The sequence below is a fragment of the Lathyrus oleraceus genome, chromosome 4, assembly GCF_024323335.1.
Source record: "Lathyrus oleraceus cultivar Zhongwan6 chromosome 4, CAAS_Psat_ZW6_1.0, whole genome shotgun sequence".
In the NCBI taxonomy this organism is placed as follows: Eukaryota; Viridiplantae; Streptophyta; class Magnoliopsida; order Fabales; family Fabaceae; genus Lathyrus; species Lathyrus oleraceus.
Genome location: NC_066582.1, coordinates 493308713 through 493319527, shown reverse-complemented (window position 1 = coordinate 493319527; position 10815 = coordinate 493308713). Strand labels below are relative to the sequence as shown.

General features: G+C 37.2%; 1 protein-coding gene across 1 annotated transcript; it reads right to left on the bottom strand.

The window, feature by feature from the left end:
• Nucleotides 1–8934: 8934 nt before the first annotated feature.
• LOC127138178 (uncharacterized) lies at nt 8935–9786 on the bottom strand. The gene is made up of 2 exons (XM_051064572.1): nt 9774–9786; nt 8935–9665 (listed from the first exon to the last, which is right to left on the bottom strand). The coding sequence occupies exons 1-2, from the start codon at nt 9784–9786 to the stop codon at nt 8935–8937; spliced, it is 744 nt and encodes a 247-aa protein (XP_050920529.1).
• Nucleotides 9787–10815: the final 1029 nt, after the last annotated feature.

Below are 10815 nucleotides of genomic sequence, written 5' to 3'. Positions count from 1 at the left end.
GGTGGTCACGCGGCGTGTTTTGTTGAAGTGCCCACGGCGAGATAAGGGTGTCTTTCAACGACGATACAAGCATGTGAATGAAAGAGCTTCCGCTTGAGGGGGAGAATAGTGGATGAACTCACACTTTATGGGGAGATTGTTGGGAAACAAGTGTGAGTTGTGTTGAGAAACAAGTGTGAGTTCTTAGTCCCATATTGCTTAGAAAAGTGGAGGTTGGGCAATTTATATGTAAGAGGACCCATACAACTATCACCTTAAGGTTTTGGGTGAATATGTAGTGTCTCTCTCACTTGTTTGGGTGTGTCTTTGACCTTTAGATGAGTTTTAACCCAATGTGAATGCCTCCCCCTCTGACCCATTGGTGTGTAAAAAATAAAAACTAACTATCTTTATTTCTATTAATACTCAAATTCTATTTTCTTCCTACTACTCGATGTGGAACTTGGATGAATATACTATTTGACCTAACAACATTCTCCCTTCATCCAAAGTCTCACATATCTTCACTTTGTCTTCAACTTAATCTTCAAAATGATCATTATAATTATAATTATTAGCCACATCATTTGGTAGAGACTTGAGTGTAGGGAGTTGAAAGTGTGAATTGTTGGGAAACAAGTGTGAATTGTGTTGAGAAACAAGTGTGACTTCTAAGTTCCACATTGTTTAAAAAAATGGAGGTTGAACAATTTATAAGTAAGAGGACTCATACACCTATCATTTTAAGGTTTTTGGTGAATATATAGTGTCTCTCTCACTTGTTTGGGTGAATGTTCGACCTTTAGGTGAGTTTTAACCCAATGTGAATCCCCCTCCCCCCTCATGATGACTCATTAGTGGTATCAGAGCCCGGTTTGAGTAAGGGATCGACTTCTTGTGTCGAAAGTCTTCCTGACATGGTGGTTAGGCGGTTTGTTACGTTGAAGTGCTCATGATAAGATAAAATGGTCTTTCAGCGATGGTACAAACATGTGGATGAAAGAGTTTCTGCTTAAGTGAGAACATAATGGATGGACCCACACTTGAGGGGGAGATTATCGAGAAACAAGTGTAAGTTCTAAGTCCCATATTGCTTAGAAAAGTGGAGGTTAAGCAATCTATAAGTAAGAGGACCCATATATATCACCTTAAGGTTTTGGGTGAATATGAAGTGTATCTCTCATTTGTTTGAGCGAGTCTTTGATCTTTAGGTGAATTTTAGTCCAATGTGAATGCCTCCCCATCATGATGACCCATCAGTGTGTAAAAAACAAAAACTAACTATCTCTATTTATATTAATACTCAAATTCTATTTTCTTCCTACTACCCGATGTGGGACTTGGATGAATATATTATTTGACCTAACAGGATAGTGGAACTAAGAGGAGAGCCACGTCAATTATTAAGCCAAAGATTAGTGTTCATGTCATTACCAATTAATAATATGGAATTGGAAATTATATAACTATACTCATGCTTAATGCTACATCATATGGAAGAATGGAAGAGGAGAGATGATTGGAAATTGCGGTGTCATTCTATATAACTATGCCTTTGAGAAGCAAATCCCACTCCTCCTTAGAATTTAACACATCCCATCAAAATTTCATGTTGGAGGTTGCATTAATAGTATTTAACTTGTCAACTCTCATATTATACCTGAAATCCCCCAAAATTTCAATATTCCCAAAATATCCTTGTTAATATTTACATTTCAAATTTTACCTTTCTTTCAAAATTTTCACTTTTTCAAACATAAAAAAATTAAATTTTCGGTAGTTATTTTGAAATTTCCGATATCCTTGTTAATATTTACATTTCAAATTTTACCTTTCTTTCAAAAATTTCACTTTTTCAAACATAAAAAAATTAAATTATCGGTAGTTATTTTGAAATTTCCGATGTGCCATTTTTTGCATTTTCCAAAATTCGCGCATTTATACTAGAAATCTGAAAAAATCCAGGAAAGAATACCGGAAATTTTAAAAAATCTAGTATCCAATACCGAAAATTTTCAAAAAGTTTGAGAAAAAACTAAAACATCCGAAAAATTTCAAATTAATAAGCAGATGTGGGGAAAAGGGGTCTCCCTGTCTGATGCCTCTGGTAGGGTAAAAATTATTTGTGGGGTGCCATTGATAAGAACTAAGAAGCTGACAAATTCCACATGTGTCATAATAATTTTAGTGAGATTTTCGAGGAATCCTAGGTTAGTAAGGGTTTGGTTTATAAAAATCCACTTAAGCATGTTGTAGACTTTTTCCATGTCTAACTTTATGCCAACAACCCATATTTTATTATTTTTAGAGTTGTAACTGTTGGTGCAAAGGTAGAATAAAAGATGAATATTCTATTAAGAATGACGGCTACAAAACATGATTAAAAGTTACAATGATTGACACCCTATTTATAAGCCTCTAACAAACTTAAATATGAATCAAATCTAATATTTAAATCTAATATCTAACAAACTTAAATATGAATCAAATCTAATATTTAAATCTAATATCTAACAAACTTAAATATGAATTAAATCTAATAATTAAATCTAATACCATCCCTTAATTCATATTCCATCAAAACTTGTAACACCAATTCCATCCCTTAATCTGAGAAATTGATCAGTCTTGATAGCTTTCGTCAGAACATCTGCCAACTGCTTCTGAGTGCTGCAGTGTACAACTTCTAACACTCCCCTCTAAACTTGATGTCTCAGAAAATGATACTTGGTCTCAATATGCTTGCTTCTCCCATGCAACACTGGGTTTCTGGCAAGATTGTTTGCAGACTTGTTGTCAATCATCAGCTTCAGAGGTTTGTTTACTTTAATCTTCAGATCCTGCAATAGATTCAGAATCCACACAGCTTGGCATGCAGTAACAGCAATCTTACAATTCTTCAGATCAAATCTCTTCAGAAGTTCTAATTCATACTTGAGCTGATGCAAAATAATACCTTTCTCAGAGTATCTGAACTCCATCCCTAGAAAGTATGTCATTTTGCCTAGATCAGTCATTTCGAATTCATTCATCAGAACTTTCTTGAATTTGGCTATCTCTTGTTCAGAACTTCCAGTCTTGTTTCTCTCTATAGCATCAAGTTCTTCTTTCATGGCCTTCAGCCAGAGCTTCTGCTTAAGAGCCTCTTCTGTACTTATGGGTTCAGAGTCTACTAACATGGCACACTGAATAACTTCTCCTTCAGAGTCTACTTCAGTGTCTTTCAGCATGTCAAATTCTGCATATCTTCTGGGGATGTTTCTGATTCTTTGTGGTCTCTGAACTTGTTCAGAGTCTTGAGCTTCAGAGTTTCTAGCTTCAGATGGTTGACTTCCTCCAGAGCTTTGACCATCTTCAGGGTCTGGCATATTTCCAGAGTCTGAATTGCCACCAGAATCTGGATTACCATCAGAGTCTGGGTCATCAGAGTCTGGATCATCAGAGTCACCTTCATCTTCTGAGTCTTCTCCAGAGTCAGAATCACTATCAGAATCAGAATCAATATCAGAGTTTACTCCAGCCTCAGAAATTCTGAACTCTGACCTTTCTTCAGAGGTTCTAACATCAGAGTCAGATTGAGACTTATCCCAATTCCAAACTTCTGATTCCTTCACAATCACATCTCTGCTGAACTCAATTTTATTGGTTTCTGGACAATAGAGCTTGTATGCACCTGTACTGTGGTACCCTATCAGAATCATCACTTTGCTTCTATCATCCAGCTTCTGTCTTCTGGCTTCTGGAACATGTTTATAGCAAACAGAACCAAACACCTTCAGATGACTAACACTTTGCTTATCTCCAGTCCACTTCTGTATTGGAACTATTTCCTTCAACTTCTTCGTAGGACATCGGTTGAGTACATACGTTGCGGTGGCAACAGCTTCTCCCCAGAGCTTCTGAGGAAGCTTCTTCTCCTTTAGCATGCTTCTCACCATATCAAGCAAAGTGCGGTTTCTTCTTTCAGCAAGACCATTGTGTTGAGGGGTATAAGGAGCAGTAACCTCATGCTCAATTCCATTCTCCTCACAGAACTTCTGGAACTCTTTGGAGTTATACTCACCTCCACCGTCAGTTCTAAGAATCTTCAACTTCTGACCACTCTGATTCTCAGCCTTCATTCTGAACTTCTTGAATTCATCAAACACCTCGTGTTTGAACTTAATAAGGGATACCCATGTCATTCTTGTGAATTCATCAACAAATAACACAAAGTATTTATTCCCTCCCATCGATGCTACTGGAAATGGACCACACACATCAGAATGTACAACTCCCAAGGCATGTTTTGCTCTTGGAGCAGTTTCTGATGCAAATGGCAATCGTGGTTGTTTTCCTTCCATACAAACTTTGCATGACTTTTCAGGCTTCTTAATTGCAGGAATTCCATGTACCAACTTCTTTGAATTCAGATGTTTTAAGCTTCTGAAATTCAAATGACCAAATCTTCTGTGCCACAGCTCACTCTCCTTCTCAGCACTTGTTGCACTAAGACATTCTGAGTCTGCAGTTCTGACATTCACCTTGAATGTTCTATTCCTTCCCTGTTCTGACTCCATAATCAACTTCTGATTACAGTCGTACAGCTTCAGAAGATTGTCCTTCATGGTAACTGAGAAACCTTTCTCAATTAATTGTCCCACACTCATCAGATTGCTTCTGATGCCAGGTACATACCACACGTTCTGAATCAATGCTGTTTTCCCATTGTTCAGAGTCACTCTGACATTTCCCATACCTTCTGCATTAAGATATTTGTCATCAGCACATCTGATCTTTGTCCTCTTTTCAGAGTCAAAGTCAACCAGCCATTTCTTGTTTCCAGTAAGATGATTTGAGCAGCCAGTGTCCATATACCACCAGTCTATCAGATCCATATTATCAGATTCAGAGGCCATCAATAGCACAGATTCGTCATCAGAACTTCTGGCTATATTTGCTTCTTCTGATTTTCTCTCCTTGTTTGACCAACAGTCTCTAGCAAAGTGACCAAACTTCTTACAGCAGTAACATTGGATTTTCTTCTTGTCATACTTCTCTTTTCCCTTCTGAGCATTTTTTTGTCTATCAGAGGTTGAGCTTTCTGACTTCTGACCACCATCAGATCTTCTCCTGGCTTCTGACTGCTTCTGATACCTCCTATCAGAAGTTGCTTTCAGAGCCTGCTGCTCTACTTCCCTTTCAGAAGTTCTCTCAGTCAAACGCAACTCTTGCGCTTCTAGACTGCTCTGCAGCTCTTCAATTCTCATGGTGCTCAGATCTTTGGAATGTTCTATTGCTACCACAATGTAATCAAATTGAGAGGTAAGGGATCTCAATACCTTCTCCATGATTGTTTCTTCAGAAAGAGTTTCTCCACACGCTTTCATCTCATTAGTGATCAGAATCACTCTGGAGATGTATTCAGAAACTTTCTCATTATTCTTCATGTTGAGATTCTCATATTGCTTTCTCAAGGACTGAAGCTTCACCTTCTTCACTGATGCGTCACCACCATAACATCTAACCAGTGTGTCCCACGCAGCCTTTGCTGTCGTTGAATCTGCAATCTTCTCAAACACATTTACATCAACACATTGATGAATGAAGAACAATGCTTTCTGATCCTTCTTCCTTACTTCCTTCTGCGCGTTTTTCTGTTCATCCGTCGCATTTGCTGCTACCGGAACATAACCATCAGTGACAAGATCTAGAACATCTTGAGCACCGAACAGTACACGCATTTGGATCATCCAACGATTCCAGTTTTTACCGTCAAATACTGGAAGTTTGGTGTTCATGTTGCCGTTTCCGTTCATCTTTCTACCTTGCACAATACACTCAGATTTCTCACACAGTGTTTCCCAACCCACAGAATTAAAATTCTGATCAGATTTTGTTCAAGATTCAACACGAATCTAAGAATCAAAATCAAACACACAAGACCTCACGTTCACCCGTGTTTCCCGTGTTTCCCAATGAATCTGAACCGGAGCTCTAGATACCAATTGTTGGTGCAAAGGTAGAATAAAAGATGAATATTCTATTAAGAATGACGGCTACAAAACATGATTAAAAGTTACAATGATTGACACCCTATTTATAAGCCTCTAACAAACTTAAATATGAATCAAATCTAATATTTAAATCTAATATCTAACAAACTTAAATATGAATCAAATCTAATATTTAAATCTAATATCTAACAAACTTAAATATGAATTAAATCTAATAATTAAATCTAATAGTAACTTGGTCTTGGGTGATCCTTTTTTGGTCAAATTAAAATCCTCTTTTGTAGGTTCGCTTCGTGTCAGGTCAAAAAATATCCTCGTAGAAATGGGTTATAATGCTTTGGATTTCCTTTTCCTTGTATGTTATATCACAATTAGGATGAAGGACGGATATGATCATATTGTTGTATTTTCTTTGGTTGGACTTATGATGAAAGAATCTAATATTTCTATCTCTCTCTTTAAGTCAATGAAGTTTCGCTCGCTGAGCCCATTGAGTTTCCTCTTGGTTTAAGAGGTTGCAATTTGTTCAGCTATGTCTTCCATATTCTGGTAGTTCTGGTTTGTGGTGTTATTTTAATGGAGTTAAGTGAGCTTTTTGTTAAGTTTGATTAAATTCTTAGAGGGGTTAGTAAAGGTTTCCTTTCCCTAATACCAAAGATCGGTTGGAAATAAACCCTTTTTGTGTTTAGGGAAAGTGTGTGGGAATAGAGGCTTGAATAGAAACTTGATGGGTAGGAGAATTATTTATTGAAGAGAGAACTTTGTATTTTTGCTTGATACAAAAGTGTTCGATTAGATCTCTATTTATAGTACTCTAAGGAGAACTCTAGACACACTAATTTTAGAGAGTTCTCAACTATAGACACTCAAAGAGTGTTCTAGAAAATATTACACTCTTAAGAAATATCTAGATACTCCAAATACTACAAGACTTTTCTAGAAACATTATCCAAAATAAACTAAGCCCAAATAGCTAAGCCCAAAATAAAATAATAAGATTAGGCCCAAATCAAGTTTAATATTTCAACATCCCCCCTTAAACTTGATTTGTGACTCCAAGCATATTCCTTAACTTCACGAAAGTTTCCAATTTGAGTGGCTTAGTGAAAATGTCGGCAGCTTGATCTCTAGACATCATATACTTCAACTTTACCTTGTACACCCATCTTATTCCGATTTCTTTATGTCCTCGTGGAAGTGTAGTAAGTTCCCATGTATAATTCTTCGTGATTTACTTGATTTCTTCTTCCATGTCGTCTCTCCACTTTACGTTTTCAACTGCTTCTTGATAGCTTAGAGGCCCGCAATTACCCAAAAGGTAAAAAAGGTTAATGTCATTTATGTTTTCGGTTACCTCATAAAGCTCTTCAATACTCCTTATCCGTGGTGTCCTCTCACTTGAGCTTGTTTCATCCAACTTTGGTGTCGGTGAGGCCGGTGGTGTAATATTTTCCTCTAGCATTGGTTGTTCCATTTCGTCTTCTTCTTCAAAGTAAGGAAGAAAATCGTACTTGTCTCCTTGAACACTCCAATCCCAACAATCTTCTTCTTCAAACTCTACGTCACGACTTATGACGATCTTTCCACTATTTGGATTATAGAGCTTGTACCCTTTGGAGCTTGAGTCGTAACCCACGAATACATACTTCTCACTTTTATCATCGAGCTTTGTTCTCCTTTCATCGGGAACGTTAGTATAAGCAATGCTTCCAAACAATTTGAGGTGAGAGATCTCAAACATTCTTCCACTCCATGCTTCTTGTGGTGTCTTCTCATGCACGCTTCTTGTTAGGGAACGGTTTGTCAGATAAACCGCACATGCCACTGCTTCGGCCCAAAACTCTTTAGGCATCTTCTTGCTCTTAAGCATGCTTCGCACCATGTTAAGTATGGTCCGGTTCTTTCTCTCTGCTACTCCATTTTGTTATGGTGATCTTGGCACTATTAGTGGGTGGCAGATTCCATGGTCTTCACAATATTTTTGGAACTCATTTAAAATGAACTCTCCTCCTCGGTCAGATCTCAGGGCCTTAATGGAAAGACCACTTTCTTTCTCCACAAGGGCTTTGAACTTCTTAAAGTTTTCAAACACTTCTGACTTCTCCTTCAAGAAATAAACCCAAGTTTTTCTAGAATAATCATCAATAAAGAGGAGAAAGTATTTACTCTTACCAAAAGAGTTTGGATTGATTGGTCCACAAACATCAGTGTGTATGAGCTATAGCGATTTTGTCGCTCTTGACGTTGATTCCTTTGGAAAGCTTTTCCGGAATTGCTTCCCAACTAGACATCCTTCACATAGTTGGTCTAAATGGTTTATACTAGGCAAGCCTCTCACCATTTCCGGCTTTGACAAACATTTTAGACTGTGGAAGTTGAGATGGCCGAATCGTAGATGCCATAGCCACAAAGAGTCAGTATAGCAAGTCTTGAGACACTTTGCAACATAATTTTGAATGTTCAAGAGGAACATTATATTATTTTACATAGGCACCTTAACAATCAAGTTATGTCTACAATCTCTTAAGAAAAGACTATGTTCTTTCAAGTGGATGTCATAGCCTTTCTCTAATAATTGTCCCAAGCTCAAAATATTATTCTTCATGTTAGGAACATAATAGACATTGGATATGACTTGATGACTCCCACTCTTTAAGCGTATAAGAATTTTACATTTGCCTTTGACCGGTATCTTTGAGTCATCTCCAAATGATACATTGTCATTTGTCGCTTCATTGATCTCTACGAACATGCTTCGATCGCCGCACATGTGATTGCTTGCACCGATGTCGAGGTACCATTTGCTTCTTTTCTCTTCAACTTGGTTTTGGCATGCGAGCAACAAAGTTTCTTCTTCTCCGCCTTTTTATTCTACAAAGTTAGCTTTCTCCACAACTTTCATCGAGAATCTACACTCAGATGCATAGTGATCGATCTTGTTGCAGTTGAAGCACTTGATTTATGATTTGTCACACCTCGACCATGAATTTCCTCTTCCATGACCTTTTGTTGCTTGTGGATTCCAACTTCTTTTTCCATTGTTAGAGTAGTTGTTGTAACTGCCTCTTCCTTTTCCTCCATGTCCTCGTCCACGCCCACGATCTTGGCCACGACCTCGTCCTCTTTGGTTCTTGTAATTCGCATAATTTGCTTCCTTTATGTTGAGTTGTAGTATTTGCTCCATAGCCTCCTTTTGTTTAATTTTTCTCTTTTGTTTTTCTTTGTATGCTTGTAAGGAACCCATGAGTTGCTCAATAGTCATGGTCTTTAAATCTCTGTTTTCTTCAATGTTGGCAACAATGAAGTCAAAACTTGGATTTAAAGTGCGAAGTATTTTCTCCATGACTTTCACCTCATCAACATCTTCACCATTTATTTTAAGTTGATTTACTACGGCCAATACTCGAGAAAAATAATCATAAATTGACTCAGACTCTTCCATAAATAAACGTTCAAAATCACCTCTAAGAGTTTGAAGACGAATCTTTTTCACCAGTTCCACTCCTTTGTTGCATGTTTGAAGTTCATCCCATGCTTCTTTGGTCGTCGTTACATTGGAGATCTTCTCAAATGTATCTTCATCCACCGATTGATAAATGAGGAAGAGAGCTTTCTTGTCTCTCTTTCTTGACTCCCTCAATGTCTCCTTTACACCTTGGCTTAACGAGGCTTCATCTTGCTCATTGAAGCCTCTCTCAACGATATCCCACACATCTTAAGCTCCTAGTAGCGCCTTCATCTTGATACTCCAATTTTCATAGTTGTTCTTTGTGAGCATCGGCATTTGAAAAGGAAAACCTCCATTCGCCATTTTTTTAGGACCTTGAAGCTCTGATACCACTTTGTTGGAAATAAACCCTTTTTGTGTTTAGGGAAAGTGTGTGGGAATAGAGGCTTGAATAGAAACTTGATAGGTATGAGAATTATTTATGGAAGAGAGAACTTTGTATTTTTGTTTGATACAAAAGTGTTGGATTACATATCTATTTATAGTACTCTAAGAAGAACTCTAGACACATTAATTCTATAGAGTTCTCAACTCTAGACCCTCAAAGAATGTTCTAGAAAATATTACACTCTTAAGAAATATCTAGATACTCCAAATACTACAAGACTTTTCTAGAAACATTATCCAAAATAAACTAAGCCCAAATAGTTAATCCCAAAATAAAATAATAAAATAAGGCCCAAATCAAGTTTAATATTTCAACAAAATCCTCCATTGTATAGTCAAGTCTCCTCTTAGTATCCAAGATAGGGTTATTGTTCTAGCTTTGTCGAACTATTTTATGAATCTCAGAGTTTTCCAACCAAATATTTTCAAACCTTTTAGGGTTAATTTTTCCCTATTTGTGTTTAGTAATCTCCTTAAGGAACTCAGGCATGATGGGGTTATGACCCGATTTTGACTTAGGAAGGTGAGTGTTCTTGGTAAGGGTACATCTTCTTCCAATCATTCGTAGACAAGAATCTGTCTAACCTGGCAGCAATGAAGTTGTTGCCTTGTTGATTATCTGTAAAAGTTTCTATAGGGCCAACAAAACCTAGATCAAACACATTACAGTCAGAAAGAGTGCTATTAAACGAGAAGGTGATATTAGGATTATGGGGTCCCCCATTTTTCTCCTCATCCTTAGAAACCAAGTTTAAGTCCCCAAAAAATAAGTCATTTAGTATTGGGGTTTCTTTGGGCCAGATTATTAAGTAACTTGCATGTCAGGATTTTATGGTTAGTAATGGGATACCCGTATATAATGGTACCCAGCCAAATAATATCATTGTTGTTATCTTTATCATTCAACAAGTAAAAGTCAATCATGTTTTATTAGAATCTAATATT